Source organism: Conger conger, chromosome 10 (assembly GCF_963514075.1).
Source record: "Conger conger chromosome 10, fConCon1.1, whole genome shotgun sequence".
Taxonomy (NCBI): domain Eukaryota; kingdom Metazoa; phylum Chordata; class Actinopteri; order Anguilliformes; family Congridae; genus Conger; species Conger conger.
In genome coordinates, this window is record NC_083769.1 from 17,226,236 (window position 1) to 17,252,731 (window position 26,496).

Below are 26,496 nucleotides of genomic sequence, written 5' to 3' on the forward strand. Positions count from 1 at the left end.
GCCCCCCCCCCCCATTTTAGGGGACCTTTTCAGTGTTGTTCCAAACAGTTTGTTTTGATAATCCTATTGTTTGGCCTACGTCTCTGACTGTTTTTGCCAGACCCGTAGGGACTGGGCAAGACTCGTTGTAACAAGCTGTAACAAGAAGGCATAGCAAACACCAATTTGCTTGCCTTAGCTAGCTAGCTTGCTTGCTTATTAGGTTTTATCTGAGAAATCGTTTAAGTAGCTATAGCTTTCTCAGGTAAACTGGGTAGCATTCGCTTAGTAGGTTAGGCAGTAGCCAATACCCAGGCTAGCTACCTATGCATGTGGAAAAAAACAAAAATGCTGTTGTACCGATAAATATGGGCATTTTATATTTCATGGTAGGCCATGACCATGATTGGTCAGGATTGTACAATGCAGTGCAGGTTCTGATTTGATCAAATCAATAGGTAACAGGAGACTGCAACAAGACATGTACATTTTTTTATCCATAGAGTTCAGTGAATTAGAATCAATACATTCAAAACCATATGTAGCGGTAACCTGTTCTCTGTCTTGCCAATCTCAAAGCTGCAAGTGCCCTAGTGCAACCATAACCACAATGCACTGCTTTTGAAGCCACAAAACATATTTTCTAATGTTCTGTAATAATACAAGTAACATTAGAGATGGAAATGTCACAGTGTAGCCTATAAATGGGAGTTGTATTTAACATCACTTCTGGTTTCGTTGGAGAGCTCTTTTATCACCGATATAATATATTTTGTTATATATACTTTAATTACTTCTGGTCCCCTAAAATGAACGGACTGTAAAATGGTGTGTACAGTAATTCCTGCATGAAATTCCTGCATGAATATGGATGTAAATGCCTTCAAATCAAGTCTGAATATTCATTGTTTCATTTCAAATCCAATGTGCTGGAGTACAGAGCCAAAATAACAGAAATTTTACAACAGTTTATTTCAGTTAAAGATTCAAGAGAACACGCAATTTTGCATAGCATTGTACACTCAGTGATCACTTTATTAGGTAGAACTGTACACCAGGTTGTTAAGGAAAAAAATGTATCAACCAATCATGTAGCAGCAAATAAATGCATAAAAGCAAGGAGACGTATTCAACAGGTTCAGCTGTTTTTAGACCAAATGTCAGAATGGGGAAGAAATATGATTAAGTGACTTTGACCAAGGAATGATTGTTGGTGCCAGACAGGGTGATTTGGGTATCTCGGAAACGGCTAATCTCATGCAACAGTATCTAGAGTTTGCAGAGAATGGTACGAGAGAAAAAAGGCAGCAGCGGGCAAAAATGCCTTGTTAATGAGAGAGGTCAGAGGAGAAGGGCCAGACTATTTGACGCTGACAGGAAGGTGACAGTAACGCAAATAAACACACATTACAGTAGTGGTATGCAGGAGAGCATTTCTAAACACACAACGCATCAAACCTCTAAGTAGCAGCAGAAGACCAAAAAGTCTTAAAATTAAGTCCAATAAACACCTAATAATGCCACATCTGAGTTTCCATTGTGTAGCTTATCTTAATATGGATACATTGTCCTAACACTATTGAGATTATGAACCCTGAGATGAGCTGGGTCGAAAGTATGACAATACTGTATGTATGTTTTGGGAGGACTATCTGACTTTTGGCATGTACTTAAGACTTTACTGGAGCTGAACAAACAGTCTGAATGTCAGATGTAGCTATAGAGCCATTGGTGTAAATGAGTAATCTTGATTCAAAACACCAGACACGAGTCTGGGTGAAAACGTGGAGATGTGGACAACTCTCCTACTAACCAGTAACTGTTTATCTGGGAGCTTTACACATTAGCTTTAAACACCCAAAAACTTTGAATGCTACATACCGTACATAATTTACTTACTTTGTTTAGTATGTGCTGTTTGTGTTTGTGTATGTGTGTACATGGATGCTTCTGGCTGAGAGGGTGAGGGTTGGGGTGGCTCTTCCAAGTTGGAGGCACTTCCTCTGGGGGCCAGCACTTCTTTCGGCTTTAGGACCAGTTCACTTGTTTGTTCGCAAGCTGGCAAACGAGCTGAAAACCTCACGCTACAAGTGAGATACCATACCCCCATGATATCAATTCCCCAAATAAACAGTTTAGTTCGGTCCTCTGTCTTAATTAATTCTAAGATTAATAGCCACAATTAGCAGCTAATGTTAGCAGTTCTTTTAATTCACTTGAACTGATTTGTTTTATGCTTAGAAAATTACACTTTCCAGCCAGATCCGATTAATTTTGTGCAGAGAAGAACGGGTAGATTGACGCTTTCTAAAATACTGCACATAATGTATCCCATGGAGGAAGGAAGTGTTTAAAGCACCTTAAACTGCTTATCATAGAACTAGTAATAGAGGGTCGTCTGAGCCTTCTCCCCTCCCCCGACCCCCGGCACTTGTTCGTCACAAACAGACGCACGTGCTTACACCCGACATAATGTTACGGCAGCTAGGTGAATAATTTAGCTGCACGATAAAACGATGCTCTTGCCCCAGGCGAGCGGGAATGCCGAGGTCTGGGTAATCTTTCTATGGGTTTTCCTTAGTGTGCCAGGTAAGGATTAATGTGTGCAGTAATAAATAACTGTATATTTAAATTATGCAAATTAAAAGTGGAGAGCTTGTTACTGGAATGCCTCATTGACGTGCTGCGTTTCCGTGCAGACATCTTGCTGATCCGGCTGTTTCGTTTGTTCGTCAGCTGATCTGAATGATCTCTCATGAAATTGAAATATCCTGTTGTGCTAAATCAAAGTGCGGAGCCAGAAATCTCATCCCCCTGTTTACAGACTTTTTTTTTTTCTTCCTTTGAATAAATGCATTTCAATCACAGTTGATGAAGGAAGGCAGGGTTCACATGATTGGCTTTGAATCCCCTGATAGCTGTATATGTGTCTTGAGTAGCAAGTGAGAGATGGGTGTATCATTTATTTATTAGACACAGAAACACCAGTGATATCCTGGCCCCTGCTCTCAAGAGTCAACATTAACACAAAGTAAATATTGTATGTTTGAAGTAAAGTGCACACAGAATACTAGGAAACATGTAAAGTACCATTAATCCAGATGTTATTTTTTGGTAAACAAAACAAAAAATCCATATTTGTTTTTCATATCAATTACTCACATTTGCCTATTTTTTTTTATTTGTGTACTACGGCATTTGACCTCACCGAAGTTGAAGTTGCAGAATGCTTATTGCTTGAAAATCTTTTTTATTTTTTTATTTTTATTTTTTTACAAAATGCCCTCTGTGTATTCTGTCTTTCAGAACTACCAACAGGATGGGAAAAGATCGATGACCCAGTATATGGGGTGTACTACGTCGAGTAAGTTCCTCTCTTTAGAGCTGCTGCCCAGCTAATTGATCCTTTTTAAAATGTATTGCAGATAAGGCTACCCCTGTTGTCTAAGTGAAATCATGGCATTATGCAAAGCTGGGCCGTTATCAGACCGAATGCAAAACAACACAGCCTTTCTCACAGATTCTTGACAAAGATTCATGGTCTAAAGGCTTGTTTTACTTTTTCATAACGCACACTTACTAATTGTTTTTATTTTCATAAAGTCAATTTAGTATTTACAAATTAATTGTTGATATAGCAGAATTGGCTTATTTGAATTTTAAATTCTGCGACAATCTGATGTATTTTATTTCATTGGAGTGTTTATGAATAGAGGAAAAGCCTGATTTATTTTCTTTCATTAGAGTGTGTATGAATAGAGGAACAAGCTGATTTATTTTATTTCATTAGAGTGTGTATGAGTAGATGCTGTAGTAAGGGATGTGCCGTGACCTGAACACATGTATGCATGTCCACAATCACTTATCCTCACACATGCGCACAAACCTCACCGCATCCGTACACGCATGCATGCACATGTATGTGCGCTCACCCACAAACACACACACACACACACACAGGCACCTGGCCTCACATATATACGTGTTTCTCTCACACAAATGTGCATGCATGCACACGCACACACACACACGCACCCGGCCTCACACAGAGACCCACACACGCACACACACCCACACCCGCACACGCACACACACAAACACACACACCCCCCCCCACACACACACACAGTAATAAACACACACACCCACACATATTAATAAACACATATACCCACACCCGCACTCACGCACACTCACAGTAATAGACACACAAACACCCACACCCACACAAACACACCCACACACACACACACAGTAATAAACACACACACCCACACACACACACAGTAATAAACACACACACACGCACACGCTCACTCCCCTCTCCTGTGTCAGTCACATAAACAGGAAGACGCAGTATGAAAACCCCATTCTGGAGGCAAAGCGGAAGAAGCAGGTCCAGCCACAGCCACAGCCACAGCCACAGCCACAGCAGCCGCCTGAAGGTGAGCGGTACATTCGAGGTTCGTTCCTGCCAGACATGGCGTCATTTCTTTCTTTCTTCATGTTTGTCCAGGTCCTGTCCGTCATTACGTGTTGCATTATTATTATTAAGCATTATTATGAATCATTAAGCATTTTATTTTATCCTTCCAGAGCATTGACATACATTGTTTTGCTGCTTTCTAAGTTTCCTGAGTACTATTTTATGCTGGAAATGTGTAAAGATCATAAAAGATTCTTAAATAATTCAGAAGCAAAATGTACCTTTTTCTCAGTGCTTATCTCAGCATTTAGTTCCCTGCTACCTTAATACATTAATCTGCATTACAATGCATTATGCATTGACTTTTATAGATTTTTATGTTATACTGTATGTTGAATTTACCGTAGATTTGTATTAATCTGCATGCATAGTCAAGTTTTGAGGGAAAGTGTATGTCTGCATGCATAAGTGTATTTGTGTTGCTCTGTGTGTGTGTGTGTGTGTGTGTGTGTGTGCGTGTGTGCGTGTGTGTGTGCGTGTGTGTGTGCAGGCACTCGTCTACCTACCCAGCTGCGGACCATGACATTGTTAGATGTACATCAAAGGCAGATCCTAAGCAGGGTCACAGTTGGAAAACATCCAGTCTCATGCCATGTTCTGGTACAGGCCATTTTAGCAACAGTAACATGACAGGACAAATACTCAATGAAAACAATGAAAACAGGTTTCACTTCACATAAAAGCAGTGTACATTTTAGCTGTCATCTACAAGTGAAGGATTGATTTACCATTGCTGGCAGGCTTAATGAAAAATAACAATTTTATTTTGTCACAGTTTGATATTTCAATAGTCGTGTTACATTTGAGCAGAAACATCAAAACATCACAGAAATAAACAATTGAGCAAATGTTTAATGTTTTTGCACATTTTAAAGCTTTTGATTTTGTGTACACAGAAACAACTGGATTGTGTGAAATATACAGTATACAATGGCCTCCATAAGTCTTGGGACAAAAGCATGTTTTTCCTTGATTTGGCTCTGTGCACAATTTTAGATATGTAATCAAACATTTCACATGCTGTTCAAGTGTAGATTGTGTAGAGCAGCCTTCCTACTACTGCTGAGGTCCCAGCTTTGGTAGGTTGTAGTCAAGTCCCCTGGCTAAATGATCAGTTAATACTAATATTAATAATAATGTGAGCGTGCATGTATGTGTGTGTGTGTGTGTGTGTGTGCGTGTATGTGAGTGTGTGTGTGTGTGTGTGCGTGTGTGTGTGTGCGTGTATGTTAGTGTGTTGCGTGTGTGTGTGTGTGTTGCGTGTGTGTGAGTGTGTTGCGTGTGTGTGTGTGCGTGTGTGTGTGTGCGTGTGTGTGTGTGTGCGTGTATGTGAGTGTGTTGCGTGTGTGTGTGTGTGAGTGTGTTGCGTGTGTGTGTGTGTGTGCGTGTGTGCGTGTGTGTGTGTGTGTGTGTGTGTGCGTGTGTGTGTGTGCGTGTATGTGAGTGTGTGTGCATGTAAAGTATCAGACACAGTATTTCCCCTTCCTCTTTGCAGAATGGATAGAGGAGCACTCTGCTGGAGCCCCTATCTCCAGCTACACAATCAACCACCTGGAAACGTACCGAGACCCCCAGTCAGTGCCCCCACTACCGCCCCTGCCAGGGGTCAAACGTGAGTCACAGTACTGCTAGACCTGGGCCAAAGCAGAACCCAAACCTGATTCACAGTACTAGTTATAGACCTCAGCCAACTTATGGAATAATCAGGAGTGAGAGATCAAATGCAAGCCAAATCCTTAATCGTGTAGACTACCTTCAGAAAGAAGATACTGAATACTCTTGTCTCAATAATATCTTTCATATGATTGTTTTCATAAGAGAAGGAGATAAGGAGAATTCAATATAATGACCACACAAACACACACACACACACACACACACAAATACATACACAAATACCAACCAACTGTACACACGCACACGCATGTATTTGAAACACCATCCATCCCTGCCCACGAGGCCGAGGGTCTGCCGTGAATGAACAGGCAGGTGCGTTTATCTGCTCCAGGGGGGAAGCCGTTTTTCACCAGGAACCCGGCTGAGCTGAAGGGAACCTTCATCCACACCAAGCTGAAGAAGAGCAGGCGAGGGTTCGGATTCACTGTGGTGGGAGGCGATGAGCCAGACGAGTTCCTGCAGATCAAAAGCCTGGTTCTGGACGGGCCTGCGGCTCTGGATGGGAAGATGGAGACCGGTGGGTTCCTCTCACAGTGAAACCAAGCCCCTTCCTTTTACACCTTAAACCCCTTATGTTCCACCCTCTCACAATGAAACCAAACCCCTTAATTTTACACCTTAAACCCCTTATGTTCCACCCTCTCACAATGAAACCAAACCCCTTAATTTTACACCTTAAACCCCTTATGTTCCATTCTCTCACAGTGAAACCAAACTTAAACCCCTTCATTTTAGACCTTAAACCTCTTATGTTCCACCCTCTCACAATGAAACCAAACCCCTAAATTTTACACTTTAAACCCCTTCATTTTACACCTTAAACCCCTTTGGTTTGGGTTTTTCCTTACTTTTCATAATTAAGGGTTCTCACCCAGGGATGAAATTAAGGTGACATTAAGGGATCTAGTTAAAAACATTAATGGCTCCTTATTTTTATTTAAGGGGTATTGCATTGCTTTAAACTTCAAGTTCAACTTTGTTCTTATGCAGTTTCAAATGGACTCCCCCAATTGATTTTCCTTGTGTGCCAGACCTATTCCTCTCCACTGCATACTGAGAGAAAGCAGTGCAGTTCAGAGCAATAAAGCTGCTAAGGCATGCAACCAACATTTTCTGACCAGGCACAGCATCTCAGTGAAAGCAGGTGTAAAGTGAAGGTGGTGATTCAAAGATTAATGAGATATGAGACACAGGGACGTAGTTGAATAGCAAGAAGAAGCATGTGTCAATTGCACACTTCCACAAACCATACACTGGGAATCTGATCAATGTTTAAATAGCCATAGCTTTAGGAACTGTTCTCAGATGGCACCAGACCTGGGTCAAATATGTAATTGTTTTGGATTCAAATACTTGTATACTCTTTACTCAGCTTCCCACCTTCTGCTCCTCTTGGTTGGCTCAATTACAGCAGGCACAGACAAGTATTTGAATTAAAAACAATTAAGTATTTAACCCAGGTCTGGATGGCACTTGTCCCAGAAGAAGTGAAATGACCTCGGTTGTTCAAGAGAAAAATGGTTTGACATTAACGTTTATGGAAGAGACATTTTGAATGTGAGCTGTACTTGTGCATTTTAGCTTGCTAGCCTTCACCACGGGATGACAAAGTCCATCAAGCCCCAATTCAAGGAGTGAAGTCCTCTAGCCAGTTACCACTCAATTAGACCATCTATGAACTGAAACTCGGCCTGGTGTTTCCCCACAGGCGACGTGATCGTGAGCGTCAATGAGACCTGCGTTCTGGGCTACACGCACGCTCAGGTGGTGAAGATCTTCCAGTCCATCCCCATCGGGTCCATGGTGGACCTGGAGCTGTGCCGGGGTTACCCCCTCCCCTTCGACCCCGACGACCCCAACACCAGCCTGGTCACCTCGGTGGCCATCATGGACAAGGAGCCCATCATCGTCAACGGGCAGGAGAGCTTTGACTCGCCGTCCGGCCACGGCATGAGCGGCATGGCCCCCAACGACAGCTCCAACGGGGCCCGGGAGCCCTGCCCGTACAGCCCGTCGTCCTCCGCAGCCAAGGCGGGGACGGAGCCCAGCGACGTGGTGACGCTGGCCTCCTCCATCGTCACGCAGCCCGAGCTCATCACCGTCCACATGGAGAAGGGCGACAAGGGCTTCGGCTTCACCATCGCCGACAGCCCCGCGGGGGGCGGCCAGAGGGTCAAGCAGATCGTGGACTACCCCCGCTGCCGGGGGCTGAAGGAGGGGGACATCCTGGTGGAGGTCAACAAGAGGAACGTGCAGAGCATGAGCCACAACCAGGTGGTGGACCTGCTGAGCAAGTGCACCAAAGGAAGCGAGGTCACCATGCTGGTGCAGAGAGGTGAGTTCTGGAGCGAAAGTAATCCTCCTTTGATTCCACCCCGTGTGAGTTTGGCGATGGTTGCGGCAGGTGGCAGTGTTTTCGAAGGAAAGCCGTGAGTTTTCGCTGACGCCTGATACCTGTGTGTCCTGTTCAGTGGGGGTTGCTCCATGAACGCAGTTGGGGTTGATTGGACATTGGGCTTGAGAATTGGATATACAGCACCACGTTGGGTGCCAAATGAAGTTCCGATATGCTAAACAGGATGGGTCACAGGAAGTGACTTCACAACACTGGCCCCGACATCCCAGTTACGAACTGAGGTCACAGTGTTAGTGCGTAGAGGTGAGCACTGAGACAAAAACACAGATGGAATAAGACTCCAGAATCTCCAATCACTAAAGGCAACTTCTTTCACGGCCCATATCAAGTCTCCATCAATCCCTATACCCTTTACAAGAATTTGATTACTCTCTACATGAACATGCATGTGTTAGTGTTAATATGTAACAGAAATGAAATTTGAAGTGGAAGGTGATGTTTGGTATCTACGCATCTGTGCCGAGCAATGAGCTGGCAGAGGAGATGGGAGGCGGAGGAAGAGGAGGAGGAGAGGATGAGTGTCTTGGGGAGGAGAGAGCGGGGAGCAGAGTGAGGTGGAGGAAACCGATGAGGCGGGAGTTGGACTGAGCCAGAGCGAAACAGACCAGCTGTTGGCTGTTGGATTATGGCCGGATAAACTCTCTGACACTGATTGGGTAAACATTGCGGAATGGCCAAGAGAGCTCCTTTAAGCAGAAGGGCAAAACTGATTACTTTGGTTCGGTTGTTTTACGCACAGCAGTAGAGGCGGGCTGTGGAGAAATTGATAATTGTATGATTGTCTGTTTGTGCAAAGATTAATTTTCAGATGATGGAAAACAGTAATTAGCTTAATGATTATCTGTTGATAATTTGCTTGCGTGTTTACTGTATTTGCCACTATAAAAAGACGGAAGCTTGAACCTACAGTAATGTTTATGGAGCAGTAATTTGATGTGTTCTGTACTGCATGTGGGTGGCCCTGCTCTGGTTTGCCTTTCTCCTGGTTAATTAGTACTACCGTTTGGCCAGACTGTCTTCACACCTGATTCCCAGGTAAAGGGAGGGTGGAAAACCAGCAGTTCTCAAGGACTGTGAGTTGCTGAACGCCACTGTCTGAGTCTGTTTTGCTATCCGTTCTCTTATCATTCCCGTTGATCTTATCTTGCAGTTCATCAATGCTACAAACTAGATGCTCATATCTTTCCTGTTGACTTCATCTTATTGTTATTTGTATTGTCTTCTTGCCTCATTTCTGCAAACAGTCACCTTGTATGGTCCTGGTTCAAAGTCAGGGCCCTGTTGTATTTACATAAAATAATATCATTGTCCCACGTTTTCTTTTGTGCATACAGTATGAATAATTACCTGTATTGTTTATTTTATACAGCCATTGGTCATCTTGATCAAGGGTGTGAATCATTTTGGAGGTCACTGCAGTCCGAAGTTAGTAGTTAAAAATGTAAAAATGTTTTTTTTTTTACATTTAAAAAAAAAAGCCTTACAGATAAACATACTTTCACCTATTTATTTAGAATTATACAGAAAAAGCTATGACATAATGCCTGGGTCATAATGGGAAATATATAATGTCAAAAAGTTTAAGTCTCGTCGAGCTCCTCGGGTTACTACAGGTTTAAGTAGCCCCTAGAAACCTAGAACCTCAGCAAGCCAGCTTTTTGTTTCAGTGGCTCTGAGCCATACACAGCCAGCTTTTCGTTTGACAGGCTCCGAGCCGTACACAGACCACTGTATCTGTTGTGCAGGGGCTCTTAGAGGAAGAAAGACAGCCGTCTATTTCATTCACAATTCATCATACATCATACATGCTTCATACAATTGTTATACACGGCTGGTCATGTCCGATTCCTGAGAGCTTCGGTTTATATTTGGTTAGGTTAGAAAATGACCAGAATTCATATTCGAGAATGAACATTTTGTGGATATTACCTTGCATTCATTTCATATTTCATATTTGAACCAAGCCACTTGAGTATGGCTCCTCCAAGGCTCAGTCCAGTGTTATATGAATCGGTGAATCATACAGCATCATGTCTGTGGTGTCTTAGAATATGCCATTGGAATTTAATGTAGTCCTCTTTCTGTCCCCTTTATGAGTAATTTTTCTGTTTGCTTCTGTGTGTGTGTGTGTGTGTGTGTGTGTGTGTGTGTGTGTGTGCATATACTGCATGTGTTTGTGAGTACATGCATGAATATGTGTATGTGTGTGTGAAAGTAAATGTATAGACTTGAGTATGAAGGCTGGCTATTGATTCGGAGGACTTCAGAAAGCAGAGAGAAGTGAAGGAGTGAATGCAAGGATGTGTTTCAGTTCAGCAGAATTGCAAAGAATGTCAGCTTTCATCTCAAGGCTAGCTGCCTAGACCCTCAGATATGTCAATATGAGTGTGGCTGACTGAGCTGGCCGAGCTTTTACATGCATTGGGTGGTGTTTAATGATTATTTCAAACTATTCTGTCTCTGGTCTTCTGTGTGTAGTCTTTGTTGTTGTAGAATAAAATAAATTCACACCCAAAAATATGCTCAGTCTCCAATCCCATATTTTATTTATCTTCCAGAGAATACTAATGGCCAAGGCATGGTTTAGCTAAATGGCTTATACTGTCGCTAAGGCAGTGCTTATGCCATTATTTACACTTCTCTGTGGACAAAATACAGTCCTTTATTCGTTTTTTTTTTATTGATAAAATACTGCTGGTGAAGATACCCATATATTTGTTTGGTTGCCATGTACTTGCCAGATCTAGAATTGGTTGAAACCGGACAACATGACAACATGCATAGCTGGAAGCTTACTCGCAAACAAGGATGTGTGCTGTTGGAATGAGGGAGGGGGGTGGGGTATGGTGATGTGTGTGTGTGTGTGTGTGTGTGTGTGTGTGTCTGAGGTGCTCACAGTATCACAGACCAGGGATGATTGACATGTGAATTCCAGCTATTGCAAACTCATTTCTTCCATCTATTACTCACACTAGACATATTGTCTGCGCCACATTCCGGTCAAAAACAGACCATTTGGCAACCGCAGTACTTCTTATATTTTGATCCACATAAGTTTATTGTTTCACTTCACTGCGATATTCCATTTTACATCACAGCATTATTCCAAATACAAGTGCCAATAAAATAGACTTGCTTTCCGCTTTAATAATAACCGAGCGCACAAAGCAAAGTGCATCCTCGGACTTCATTGATCATGCCTGCTGGGAGGTTAGGAGTGAGGTCAGTGGATGTCTTTGCGTAGCGTGTCCACGTGTAAAAATTTGAACACGATCTGGTTCGTCCAAAAAGGTTATCACCTGGCTAAGCTGCGATTGCAAAAGCAAATATTAATTGTGTCGTCTACACAAAATTGCAGCCAAATGGCAAGTCTGAGTTATAGGGGGGTGGATTGTTCACAGGGAGAGCGATAAAAGCTCTTATCTTTGGCTCTGCGTCATCAATCAATGGTCACTGAGTCACGCCAAACACACCTCCTTTATTAAGCAAAGGAAAGAGAAGTGAAGGTCAACGTAGAACATGAAAACGGATTGACAGCAGCGGTAAGATATTCGCGTAGCCAATAAACCGCTCCTAAAACCGTTGCCGGTCTGTCACCAAGCCCTTATGAATATTTTTGTTGTCAAACTAAAATTTGATTCTTAAACTGCTGATAAGATGTCCCTTCTTACCAAAGCCACATTTAAAATCGCACCCTAGTCTTTATCAGAGAGGGTAAAGTCATTCCCTGAGCCTGTGCCAAATGCTGTTTATAATGCTAGCGGTGCTTAGCGGTCCCTCTTATCTATAAGAGTATTTTTTTGTGGTGGTTTGGTAAATGGCTTTTTTCTCTTGGAGCGAAAACAGAGCAGGCTTGGCACAAATAGCAAATAAGCCCAGAGAAAGATAAATGGGCATAGGGGTGGCGAGGATTGATTCGTCGTAAAGGACATAGTTTTGCTTGCTTTGCATTAAAGCTGGAATGAATGCAATTTTGTCTTGTGCGAGAGAAACACCTTGTAAAGAAAAGGACTTGGTCAATACTGCCTGCAAAGATGAAAGACACACAAACATGATACTATTATACACAACGGGGCGTCCTTTCGTATTGCAGAGTAAATCAGAGTATTTGTCGGAAGAAAACGAGCAGAACTTATCTGTTGTCCACTGGAAAATCGGGCTGCTTGTTTAAAAATTGAACGGTGTGTAGGCTAATGTTTGAGGGAGACCGGCAGGGGGGTGATAACCTGGATGAGAGGTAATGATGGATTTTGTGCTGTACCCATGTGTGCAGTGGCAGAGGGGCAATCCCAATGCCACTCGGATCACTCAAACCACGCACTTGTGAACTCAATCTGATTAGCTTGGATTGCCTCAACCACTGATTAAGTCAACAGTGGTTTAAAATCCCCAACAGCCTTATTTTACGTACACATGTTCAATTGTGAAGTCCGACCAATGACTGAGAGCCATATTTGACCTGGGTACTCTCAGTCAATGTTTGTCCCAATCGATATCTCACTGTTCAGAATTATAATTAAAGGTGGATCAGTGGACTCAAAGTGGTTGCATTTACAGTAGAGGTATTGTTTTTGTATAGTTTGTCAATTAATGAGAAGCAAAATCAGCAGGAGAGCAGTATTGTCAATGAAAGAGGCTTTTAATATTGAGTGTTAGAAAAATGCTGAAATGGTAGCTACTCTGAAAGAACAAAGCTTTCTCATTTGGTTTATAACACTTATGCATCCAGTTAATTGAGATGAATTGTCATTGCTACTCGGTTAGATACAGAAATAAAATGCTTTTGGACTGCTGACTCCTGAAAACATAATGGAAAAAAAGCTTCAACAATCATGCACGTGTGTGTATGTGTGCGTGTGTGCCGTGAAGTGTCCAGTGTCAATTAAGCTGTAACAGAGTATATACTGTATGTAGTGAATCGAATTGGGACCATTTTACTGTGGGCACAGGCAATTTGATGGTTGTCTCTCTATGTTAAGGAAATGAAATAACAGCATGGTTGAAGATACCAGTGCACATAAGATGATTGCTTGGACGGTGTTATTTACTTTGCTGTCGGAGGGCTTCTCTGCGACAGATGGCCAGGTTGCTAAATACGCCTCTATCAAGGCCAAAGAGAGCCGTGCCCCCTCCCCCAACACTGTCCATGATAATCTGACTATTAATAGTGTTCATTTAATTTCTGCTGGGTCTCACAGAGTTAAAGCTGACCTAAACAAGCCCCTCTCCACGGTGGCTGGCAGGACTCTAATGCCCTAGTGCGTCGGCCTGCTAGCTCCATTTACTCCCTGTTTGGATGTGAATGACAAAGGCACGCCGTTCCTGCTATCTGTTTCGGCTCAGCGCTCCTAAGCGCTGGTGGGTGGAGTCGCCTTCCATGTCTTCCACCATCCGTCCAGGCCATTCATGCAACAAGGAAATAGGGAGGTGTTTGTCTCTGGAATAGCGAGCCCTGTTATATGCAGTTTCACACAGCTAATCCAGCTATGCCAGCTTGACCAGTTTGGAAATTGAGCTGGTCAAGCTGGCCATAAGCTGGTCTAGCTGGATATGTGCCGGTCAACCAGCTAGTGCTGGTAGCTTGTCAGTGCTGATAGCTTAGCTGGTTTGAACCGGTCAACCAGCTGTGTCGAAACCTAGTTTGAGCCCATTTTATTCAGCAGGGCTGCCACACTCCACATGTAAATGAGTCATCTTCCTTTATAGGTAGCATTTATTAAACATTCCGACTAAATAACCCTAATCGTTGAAGTGAGGGACATGTTTGCCATCTATGTGGTGAGTTTGCAAAACTTTGGAAACGTGTAACTCAGCCGGTGCTGAGCACTGCTGCTACTGTACGCCTGTACTGTACGTCTGTCAGCGGTGCGGGGAGTGTAATGTATTTTGTTGTGTTGCTGGCTTCGGTCCCCTGATTTGAAAGATGGGAAATGAATTATGAATCGCTGAGCGAGGGCAGCGCTACGACAACAGGAAGTTTTAACATTTAATGGCGTGTGGAGAGAGGCAGGAGGCCGGGGCCTGGGCGGAAGAAGGGTGAGTGCGGTTTGGTCTTAATGTACACGGTTTCCATGCCGCAGAGCTCCAGCTCGCCCAATCAGCTATAGCATTTAATAGCCACATGAGCGGGAAAGGCTCTTGACATGAAGATGCTGAATAATTACATTTAAAGGGTTTCGATGGGGAAAAATTCATTTATTTCTGTAATATGAATGCGGTAGTTCATATCCGATCCTGTTCAGGGCCATCACGAGCATGTATTAACATGCCGTTAATATTTATACCCGTATTAAGCAAGGGCAAATGTATGCTCAGAAGTACATGGATAAATCATAAGCACAACCTCAGTCAAATTGTGCGGGTTGTGTGTGTGTGAGAGAGCAAGAGAGAGAGAGAGAGGGAGAGAGAGGTGGTGCTTACAAAGCAACGAAGACAGGGAGGGTGAAAGAAAATAGATTGAGAGGGAGGGACTGAGAAAGAGCGAGAGTGTGTGTGTGAGAGAGAGAGAGAGAGAGAGAGAGAGGGAGGGAGACGGATGGGAAGTGTCTCTCAGCAGCCGAGCTGTTAGGTGAACGGATGTTCGGAGGATGGTCTCAGTGAGGGGAGAGCTGACGGTCGCCTTTAATCTGATGTTCCGGCTCCTGGACTCCTTCTCGGCGGGTAAAGCTCCGGACTCTCTCTCCATCTCTCGGGGGTGCACCGAGGTCGGCTCGGCTCGGCTCCGATTGGGCCAGCGCCGCGGAACCGGTCAGCGCTGCTAATGCGGAGAAATCCCCCCTCCCTACATCCCCCCCCACTCCCCCCGCCACCCCCTGTCCATCTCCATCCCATGTGAGATAACTCTCCCACTCTGCGAGACGGCTGTAGCTCCACGCCAGCCTGCGATCGGTAACGGCCGTTCCACCGTTCCTGTTGGGAAAGGTAACATTTTTTTAATTAACACTCTTTCTTTTCTTGATTTTCAGGTGTGGTGTCGGCAAAGAAGAGTCCGAAATTGGTGAGTCTCCTCTCCCAGTGACCCCTTCCTTCCCCTACCACCTCTGTGGACTGTTGACCGTTTTCCAAATAGAAGAGAGAAATACTTTTTTCTGCCCTCTCTCTGCCTCCTCTGTGTCTTCTAGCTTATAGCTCAGACCTGGGTCAAATTCTTTTGGATTTTGGATTCAAATACTTTCCTGTGCTCGATTGATCTTGTCTGGTGCAGTTGAGCCAACCAAGAGGACCAGAAAGTGGGGTTTGCACTTTTTGAGAGCGTTTCATAGGTTCCAATACACCAGACAAGTTCAAGAAAGTATTTGTATCTAAAACAATGACATATTTGACCCAAGTCTGCTCGAGCTGCCGTATTGAGGGATTTAATCATGACCAGCTGGCCACAACAGGGCAGAGGGCCACCAGCCAACGACAGTCTGCTCCACTCTCAATGACTTTGTAACCGAGCAGGAAAAAGAAACAAACTGCTACGGGATAGCAAAATGCTAAATACGGAGGGAGATGGACTGTACTCTGCGACCAAATTGAGTTTAACTCGCCTCTGCGTCTGTTGCCCGTGAAGTTGGAGAACTACCTGCTTGCATAGGGACTAGCATTAGGGAGGAAGTTGCTTATTGTGAATGAAATGTCCCAAAGTCCCATAGAGTGAAGCTATGAGTATGTCTGTGCAGGCCCACCTCTGCTTTGTGACTTTAGCAGGAATGAGAAAGGGCCTTGAGAGGATTTTGCTCAAGCTATGCGGTTGTCACTTCACTGGCGGTAGCAATGTCTTCAAATGTCTGTCTAAATATATACTGTATCATATACATTATTAATTTAACCTCCTTTTTCTCAGACATGCTTGGAGAGAAGTGTTTCTCAAATGGTTTCTTCGAACTAACACTTGATTATACCATCGGGACTGTGTTCAGATTGTGTTCAGACTGTCATATTCCCCCTGTGCAGCACAGCCCTTTTAATCTACGTGGGGAGTAGTTATCAGTGGCGAAGGTGTGCTCGCATTGCGTACTGAACGCGTCGTGTACTGAACGCGTTGTGTACTGAACGCGTTGTGTACTGAACCGTAGGTGGCTCTGTGTGCCTGTGTGGAGGGGAGTCTGAAAGAGACTCGCACACCAAGTCCGCTGGCCTTGTGCATCTTCGGCTTCATTCTTCTGCTCCGCTTTCACTCCCTGCTCTCTGCCTCCTCCACTCTCTACCTCCTTCCCCCTCATTACTTTCTTTTTTACTTTCCTCTTCTCTCTACCATCCTCCTCTCTTATCCCCCTCACCTCCTCCCTCCCCTTTCTCCTCCCCCTCCCTTCTCTCTCCTCTCTTTCTCCCCCCCTCTCTCCCATCTCCTCTCCCCCGTCGCTCTCTCCCTCTCCTCTCTCTGTCTCCTCCCCCCCTCCCCCCCGCCAGGTTTTGAAGGGTTATGTTTCTGCCCGACTTAGGCTTGATTATGAGTATTTTAAAATGATGCATGATGTGGCAAAATTCAAGAGAATCTGGTGTATTGGGACAGCTGTTTGTGGAGTAAATAAAGAGGAGATTAAGCTAGGTTTGGGTTGACATGTTTGCGCAAAGTTTTTCTTTTGGTTCCTTTTTTGTTATAGGTAATTTAGAAGTTTTGTGTTTCAATAAAGGAGCATCAATCTCTCTCTCTCTCTCTCTCTTGCTCTCGCTCTCATTCTCCCCCTCCCTCTCTCTCTGTCTCTCTCGTTCTCCCCCTCTCTCTGTCCCTCCCCCCTCCTCTCTCTCTCCCTCCCCCCTCCTCTCCCTCTCTCTCCCCCTCTCAATCTCTTTCTCTCTCTCTGTCTCTCTCTCTCTTTGTCTCTCTCTCTCTTTGTCTCTCTGTCTCTCTGTCTCTGTCTCTCTCTCTTTGTATCTCTCTCTGTCTCTCTGTCTCTCTCTCTGTCTCTCTCTGTCTCTCTCTGTCTCTCTCATTCTCCCCCTCTCTGTCCCTCCCCCCTCCTCTCTCTCTCTCCTGTCTCTCTCTCTGTCTCTCTCTCTCTCTGTCCCTCTCTCTCTCTCTCCCTCTCTCTCTCTCTGTCCCTCACTCTCTCTCTCTCTCTCTCTGTCCCTCTCTCTCTCTCCCTCTCTCTCTCTCTCTCTCTCTCTCTCTCTCTCTCTCTCTCTCTCTCTCTCTCTCTCTCTCTCTCTCTCTCTCTCTCAGCAGCAGCAGCTGGAGAGGAGGGACAGTCAGAGCAGCTCTCAGCACAGTGGCTGCAGTCACCGGAGCGTCCACACCGACTCTCCCGGCCGCGCGGCCGTCGCCCCGCCCGGCGAGCTCTGCGCTCCCCCTCCCCCGCCCCCCACCCAGCCCCTCCCCGGCCTGCCCACCGCCGCCCCCCAGGAGCCGCCCGACGGCCCCGCCCAGAAGAAGCCAGACCCCTTCAAAATCTGGGCCCAGTCCAGGAGCATGTATGAGAGCAGACGTAAGTGCGTTTAATATCGAGTGTGAGTTTATACACAAGTGCGCTTAATACCAAGTGTGAGTTAATACATAAGTGCGCTTAATACCAAGTGTGAGTTAATACATAAGTGCGTTTAATACCAAGTGTGAGTTAATACATAAGTGCGTTTAATACCAAGTGTGAGTTAATACATAAGTGCGTTTAATACCAAGTGTGAGTTTATACATAAGTGCGTTTAATACCAAGTGTGAGTTAATACATAAGTGCGTTTAATACCAAGTGTGAGTTTATACATAACTGCGTTTAATACCAAGTGTGAGTTAATACATAAGTGCGTTTAATACCAAGTGCGAGTTAATACATAAGTGCGTTTAATACCAAGTGTGAGTTTATACATAAGTGCGTTTAATACCAAGTGTGAGTTAATACCATAAACCAGGGATGGGCAACTCCAGTCCTGGAGGGCTGGTGTGTATGCAGGTTTAACTCCAGTCCTGGACGGCTGGAGGGCTGGTGTGTATGCAGGTCTAACTCCAGTCCTGGAGGGCCGGTGTGTATGCAGGTCTAACTCCAGTCCTGGAGGGCCGGTGTGTGTGTGCAGGTTTAACTCCAGTCCTGGAGGGCCGGTGTGTGTGTGCAGGTCTAACTCCAGTCCTGGAGGGCCGGTGTGTGTGCAGGATTTTGCTGCCATCAGCCGCCCAGGCTCAATCAGCTAATTGGCCATATGCACCATGAACGATTCACTTGTAAAATTACAAATGGTACAAGACACAAACATGACTGGCTATAAATGACAGATGATATAAATGATTGGGCTAATTACATAATTAAGAGCAGAAGTTGGTCTGAAATCCAGAAACAGCTACGGCCCACTTTCCCATCCCTGCCATAGACTGTAGAAACAATATTGACCAAGTGTCACCCATTGACTACCCACAGGCTTGTGAAAAGTGTTTTGAAACCACAGAAGTGAAGTCTAAAGTCCATGGTGTACAATTTGGAGACTGAGCAGTCGGCAAACAGGAAGCTCTTATGAGGGCATGAAATGAGAGAGTGACTTGTCATCCACAAAGTATTACTCTATTGTCCTCATAACACAATAACTTCAAGAACCTGCGTGGCAACGTTAGCGGGGTGTGTCGAAGTATCCTTGAACAAGACACCTAACCCCCAATTGTTCCAGAATAGTCAAGTGCTTTGGATAAAATGTGCTATATGAAAGTCGTCTATTTAACAAAGAAAATCAGCCCATGGGAAAACTTACCAATGAGTTACACTGAAAGCACCTATACTGGAGCTAGCCGCAGTGGCGCTAGTGAGCAGTGCATCTCAACAAGACCAGGAAATGAGCCTCAGAAACAAAACCCGGTATTGTCTAGCTGTTAATACTCAGGACTTAAGGGTTCCCCTGCAGGTCATATTTATAGTGCACCATGGTGATCTTCTATAACTTCTGTAATGCTCAAGACTCATAAAAGTTGCTGTGGATTTTGTGGGATTTGATAGAACGAACAGGCATTGTCCTGCTAGAGCGGTTTCCGCCTCATAAATATTAGTTATTGGGGGTTTTTTTGTGTGTGTGTGTTACCATGACAACCGGAATTATTGTCAGTGCCACTTCCCTTTTATAATTGTATGTCATTAAGATGATTCATAAAGTCAAAAGCTTGACAGTGAAAATACCACCTGCTCCTCTTGTTGTGGGATATTAGAAGTATCACATGAATCGGTGTGAAAACTTGGACCTCATTTACACTTGTCCTTTCATGTGACATCTGTATGATTTACCAAATCCGATCTGAGCTCAAGACATCGACAAGTATTCTATATAATTTAGATTCTGCCTTTTTCAGATTTGAAAGTTTGTGTTCCAGCACGATTTCTCCTGTTGGTAATATCCTACTGACGAATAACCACCTATGATAAGTGTGCAGGAGATGTTTAGAATCGGATAGGATGTGATGTCAATGTCTGAGAAACGTGACCTAAACGCACATTGTCATATATTCAGCATTTTATGAATTGGCTGTAAGAGGACAGCCACATATTCTGGATACACACAAATCCAACTGTTGTAATGGTGTTGGCTTTAAGAGTGAAGAAGGCCTTGTGCTTCAGTGAAACTGAATTGTGGCCTGCTGTAACTGAGCCAACCGAGAGGACCAGAAGGCGGGGTTTGCCTTTTTTGAGAGTATTCTAAATGTACCAATACACCAGACAAAGCCAGTAAAGCGTAGACAAGGATAATCCAAAACAATTACGTATTTGACCCTGGTTTGATACAAACAAAGACATGAAATGCATGCATTTGAAATGTTGCCTATCCCTGTGTGAACCCTGGCCGCAGTCCGCTTTGGCACCGTCCCTCCATTTTGTGCCAAATCCTTCTGGAGCTGAATGCACTACCGGGAAGCTGAGTGGTCATTTTTCATTGGCTGTCTGCTGTCCTCTTTGGTTTGGCTCATAAACACTAAGACCTAATGCATTGCTGCGTTAGCATTTTGACACCCTGACTCCCAGGGCATAACTCATTAATGTTAAACTCATTAATTGCTATCAAAGCAACATCAGCCTTCTCTGTCTTTTGTGAGAGCTCAAACACAGTAGGCATGCGATTAAATTAATGTTTCCTGTTACTTATTTCAGGTTGTTCGCTTTGGTGCATTTGTGAAATGGCTACTACTTCGCAGCTCTGCAGCTTGTAGAGTGAATACAGGAGATCTTTGTGAATTTGGCAGTTGGTGTTCTGCCACACCAGTATCAGTGTGCTTTGATTCACATTTCAGCAAGCCTGGGTAAAATACGTAATTGGTTTGGATTCAAATACTTTTCTTTGCTCGATTGATCTTACCTGGTGCAATTGCAGTTGAGCCAACCAATGTGGGGCTTGCACTTTTTGAGAGTATTTCATAGGTTCTGATACACCATACAAGCTCAGTAAAGCATATAAAAGTATTTGACAATTATGTATTTAACCCAAGTCTGATGGTCAGAGACAGAGAATCTCATATTTTGCCCATTTGACAATGTTAACCCAAAAGGGTCGAAGGCTGTCCTCTACCTACAGATTTGTGTAAGGACACAGAGGCCCGTCAGTGACGCACAGCCGTGATTGGTAGAAATTATGACAAAATGTTGCCATGGCGAGGATACTAGTGTACAAGGCTACCTTTTATGAATGAAGATGGTTTGTTTACATAGCTAGCTAGCAAAATTGATGGCTTTGTGGAGCTGGCATGTATACTAACAATGTGCACTGTCGCTGAACTATAAAGGCAATACGTCATCGGACACAGTTTTGTCTGTAGACACTTTTGATGTACGACACTTTACCGAATGAATCAGCATGAATGAGCCTTTAGAGTGCTTCTGTTGACTGTTTTTGTATCCCCGTTTCTACTAGTCACATACAGTCATGGTGGAGATAATTATATAATGTCCGTCCCTGAATTAATATCCAAGTTTGCTCTGTCAGGGCATCAGGTCATTTTAAAAACTAGTGTGAGGGCATTTTTTGAGAGGATAAGACGGGGACGACAGGAGTCCACAGCAAATGTGCAGTTTAGCACCTCCTGCACGATGAGTCCATGCCAAGAGTGAAATGGGCCTGACGATTGGTGCAGAGATTAGCCATGCTGGGCCCCCCTTGGCAGACATTTTGTACATGGCAGGAGAATCATTTGTTCTGCCAGCTGGTCGTGATTTTGCCAATTATCTGCCATGTCCTCGCTGCGTGGAGGACCTAGCTGCTCCTGGAGCCCATGCTGCAGCCTGGCCCCTGGTCTCGGGGGAACGCCCTCGCTCCTGTGGAGCTGCAGGGTCTGCTGGTGTTCACCTTAAAACATCTACAATTTTGACTAAAGAAAACAGGTCTGATAGCTGTAATACATTGCTTTAATTGGAACAATGAAAACCACTGGTAATATTGGAATTCCATTCCATTCCATTCTGTTAAAATGCTGGCCGTCATAGATGTACCTTTGACCCTTTGATCATTAAGAAAACAAACATAAGCTATTTGGACTGTTTCCACCATAACTATTACCTGAATAATAATAGCTACACTCAGTGAAAACTTTATTTGGGAGGGTTGTACACCAGCTTGTTAATGCAAATATTTCATCAGCCAATCATGTGGCAGCAACTAAATGCATAAAAGCATGTAGACATGGTCAAGAGGTTCAGCTGTTTTTCAGACCAAATGTCAGAATGGGGGAGAAATGTGATCTAAGTGACTTTGACCGTGGAATGATTGTTGGTGCCAGACAGGGTGGTTTGAGTATCTCTGAACTGCTGATCTCCTGGGATTTTCACGCAGATAATGGTGCGAAAAATAAAAAACATCCAGTGAGGAAAAGTTGTAGGCAAAAATGCATTGTTATTGAGACTGGTCAAAGCTGACAGGAAGGTGACAATAACACAAATTAACTCACATTACAACAGTGCTATGCAGAAGAGCATCTTTGAACACACAACGCGTCAAAACTCTAAGCCAGGGGTGTCAAACTGAATTCCCAGGGGGCCGCAGTGTCTGCGGGTTTTTGTGGTTGCCTTTCAATCAGCTGTCAATTAAGGCCTTGGCAACAAGGTGTGTGGATTATTTAGCCAATTAATGACCACAGGTGCCGGGAACAACCCGAAAACCAGCAGGCACTGTGGCTCTCCAGGACTGGAGTTTGACACCTGTGCTCTAAGCGAACAGGCTACAGCAGCTGAAGACCAGCTAGCACTTCTTATCACACTACTTTTGTCAAGTCTGGCTTGCATAGATGTTAGCCTGAATAATTAATTTCATAAATGTATGGAGCTCAACCAGCATACTTGCCTCTTGACCAGTTGGGGTCTCTATTACATAATGAGATGCAGTCATTCCAGTCCTACTCATTAGCCAGACTGACTCCCAGGTAAAGGGAGGGTGGGAAACCAGCAGTTCACAGCTCTCGGGCACCATGAGTTGCTGATCCCTGCTCTACAGGGCTGCTAGCCACAATCAGTACTGGCTCCATCGGGATTCAATACCAGACTGTGGGGCCCACCCGTGCACTTGAGCAGTGCTTTAACAAGATGGCTGCTCAGCAGCCCAATTATTGCGATTTTATCCAGCCGCTGATTTGACTCTGCCCGGACATGCAGCTTTTCACTGCTTACCCCAGAATACCTGGCGCCACCACAGACTGCACCCGTACCACCATTACTGTTTACATAACATAATTATGGTTTCGCTCTAAGTTTATAATGCTGTGGTTTCTAATGCTGTGGTCTGCAGAGAAGTGTTGCTAGCTAGCTATCTTACCAAAATGTAATAGATAAAAAGTGATTTTGGGGTCAATTTCTCATAAGTGATACAGTTTTCATGAAATATTTATGTGTGTATGGAGTCAATTATCATATTCCATCACATTGCATTTATTGTGCCAGAGAACAGATGTGTTGATTGAGGTGTTTTACCCGTTTATCGTGTCAGAGAGCAGATGTGTTGATTGAGGTGTTTTACCCGTTTATCGTGTCAGAGAGCAGATGTGTTGATTGAGGTGTTTTACTTGTTTATAGTGCCAGAGAACAGATGTGTTGATTGAGGTGTTTTCCCCGTTTATATTGTCAGAGAGCAGATGTGTTGATTGAGGTGTTTTACCCGTTTATCGTGTCAGAGAGCAGATGTGTTGATTGAGGTGTTTTACTTGTTTATAGTGCCAGAGAACAGATGTGTTGATTGAGGTGTTTTACTTGTTTATAGTGTCAGAGAACAGATGTGTTGATTGTGGTGTTTTACCTGTTTATCGTGTCAGAGAGCAGATGTGTTGATTGAGGTGTTTCACCCGTTTATAGTGCTAGAGAGCAGATGTGTTGATTGAGGTGTTTCACCCGTTTATAGTGTCAGAGAGCAGATGTGTTGATTAAGGTGTTTTACCCGTTTATAGTGCTAGAGAGCAGATGTGTTGATTGAGGTGTTTTACCCGTTTATAGTGTCAGAGAGCAGATGTGTTGATTGAGGTGTTTCCCTCTTTTATAGTGCCCGATTCCCAGGAGCAGGACATCTTCCTGTGGCGGAAGGATACAGGGTTTGGATTCCGAATTCTTGGAGGAAATGAGGCAGGAGAGCCGGTGAGTCACAGCTATGATCCCTCCACAAGCACACGTATGCTCTTACATATGTGCTGTATTTGTCACTTCCTGTGTATATTCTGTCATGTTGTATTTGACACCGGTGCACCCCTGTCATTTTGTATTTGACACTGGTGCACCCCTGTCATTTTGTATTTGACACTGGTACACCCCTGTCATTTTGTATTTGACACAACAACCCCTGGCGGAGATGACAACCCTGGGTATTGTCCTATAATTTGTGTCTTCATGCCACCCTACGCAAGAGTTTTCTGGTATGTAGGTGCCATTTTTTGGTGGACTTGGTGACCCCAAGACACAACAAATCTCTGTGATTCTTAAACTCTTGGGTTACTTCTGGTCTCCCTCACTATCTCCCTTGCTGTCCGTGGGGATAATATGCACTTGCATCCTCTTCCTGGCAAGTTTACAACCATTCCAACCATTCCACGCCTTTTTATTACTTCCCTTACAGTGCTAAATGGTATGTTTAAGCGTTTATGTATGTATTTTTTTGTACCCATAACCCAACTTCTGATGGTCAGTTACCATCTGTGTCTTCTGAATAGACAGTTCTTGGGCTGTTCCAATTCTGATGATTCAAAGCATTTTCTATAGGAAGTTTTTAATTCAAGTTATTTAATGAAGTGCAACCTAATGGGTAGGGAACTATAGCTTGCAGCTCTAAAGGGTTGTCGGCTCTCAAGTGGAGCACTGCTGTTCAGCACCCGAAAGCGAGATACTTAACCCCTGTGTTATCCTCAGGGTCAAAAATGACCGTATCCTGAGTTTAACAGCAGTGAAAACTCCAACATTTTCAGTATGACATTTTGTGTTTTTTATGGCCATAGTGACTACATTGCAAAAAGGTAAACCTTGCCCTTTTTTTTGTGCAAAGACTCTTGTGAGTCTTTTTTGACTCTGCAGTTATAAAATCGAAGTCAAAATCAAAGTTAAAAGCAAAAAATCAATTATAATGTGTATGATAGACGGGAGAAATACAGTCTCTCTGGACTGTGAGAGAGGAAAACGGTTATTCAACGATTTATTGATGAGTGACAGGCTGTTCCTACAAGAAAAATATTGATTTAGGGTTTAAAATTCAATGAAGATGCTTTATCCCAGGGGGTAAGGTGAGGGTGGCTCAATTTTGACCCTGTGGACACGATGAGCATGCGTTATATGAAGACAGCACAAGGCTTAGTAATTGCTTTAGTAAATATCCTGCTGTATTGCTGGATTGTATTTAATGTCTGCTGCTTAAATGTAATACCTAAAATGTAAATGTAAAAAGTAAGTAATTAATTTAAATGAATTTGCTGAATCGACTGAATTTAAATGGAATTGCATGCAGTCATGCCACTTCCTGTCTGTTGAAATTCTCTAGTAACGGTACAGAGCTTTGTGAGTCATGCAGGCTGCGTTGAAAGCTCTCCCATCATGACCGTAAATCAGTAGAGCCAGACTGCTTCCTGTTTTGTATCACACATACATTATCCCTCACATTTCTCACTCTACCCTAACCATCTCTGAACATTTTTCAGAGAACAGCAATTCACCCTGTTTCACCCGATACATGTCGCGCTGAACACCTTCCTACAGCCATGTGGAATGTGTTGCAGTAGGTATAAATGTGTAAGATAGGCTGTCTAATAATACCTTCTTTTGTTATGATTCAAATCGTTCTTTGCTAGGTTAATATTACACTTAGTGATTATAACCTAAAAGGGCCTCTGTGCCGCCATGGTGATTTCACATTTTTGTATTCCTGAGTAACACTGGTATTTGTCACTCTGGATACAGTCTAGCAAATTATCTTAATGTAATGCTGTACTGTAATGTGTAGAACATATTCTGTATTAATACCTCAGTGTGGTCAGGGGCTGTATGTATTAAACATCTTAAGAATTACACTTCATGAACCTCTTAAGAGCTTACTTAGGAGTGTAATCACTAAAGTGGTCTGTTAAACAGATTTATCAAGCAGCTCACACTTTCTCTTTGCATATATTATTATAAATGTTCTCAAGAGTAATTCTAATGTGTGTTTTTGCATCAGCCTCTGAAATCAATGTTCAGGGAGATCAGGCCTTTTTGAGATGAAACAGCTGTTTTCTTGACAGTCTCTTTGCACAGAATCAAGACTCTTACAAGCGAACAATGGCAAATCTATGAAGGTTATATCAATAATTTTGCTTTGTGGTGCAGTTAAGTTTTTCTATATTTTTGCAAATCAGACACAAAACAGTAGCAACTGACTGGCTTCAGGAAATATAACAAAGGCACAAAAAATTTAATTAGGCAGATACACTGTATCTCTAGTATCTGTCTCTAGTTTGATGCCTAAATATCAAGCACTGCTCCAACATTTTTGTTTTGTCCTGTTATTTTGAATATACTATATTAGATGAGTTTCTGTTCCAGGAATCTTGGCGAGAGTAGTGTGG

General features: G+C 43.6%; 1 protein-coding gene across 1 annotated transcript in view; it reads left to right on the plus strand.

The window, feature by feature from the left end:
• LOC133138709 (membrane-associated guanylate kinase, WW and PDZ domain-containing protein 1-like) overlaps positions 1-26,496 on the plus strand; it is a 65,672-nt gene that overhangs the window by 16,400 nt on the left and 22,776 nt on the right. Inside the window, exons 6-13 of the mRNA XM_061257679.1 lie at positions 3,286-3,343; positions 4,315-4,442; positions 5,961-6,077; positions 6,474-6,659; positions 7,851-8,477; positions 15,524-15,555; positions 17,707-17,968; positions 23,958-24,049. Coding sequence (XP_061113663.1) covers positions 3,286-3,343; positions 4,315-4,442; positions 5,961-6,077; positions 6,474-6,659; positions 7,851-8,477; positions 15,524-15,555; positions 17,707-17,968; positions 23,958-24,049 — 1,502 coding nt within the window. The remainder of the gene's footprint in view (positions 1-3,285; positions 3,344-4,314; positions 4,443-5,960; positions 6,078-6,473; positions 6,660-7,850; positions 8,478-15,523; positions 15,556-17,706; positions 17,969-23,957; positions 24,050-26,496) is intronic.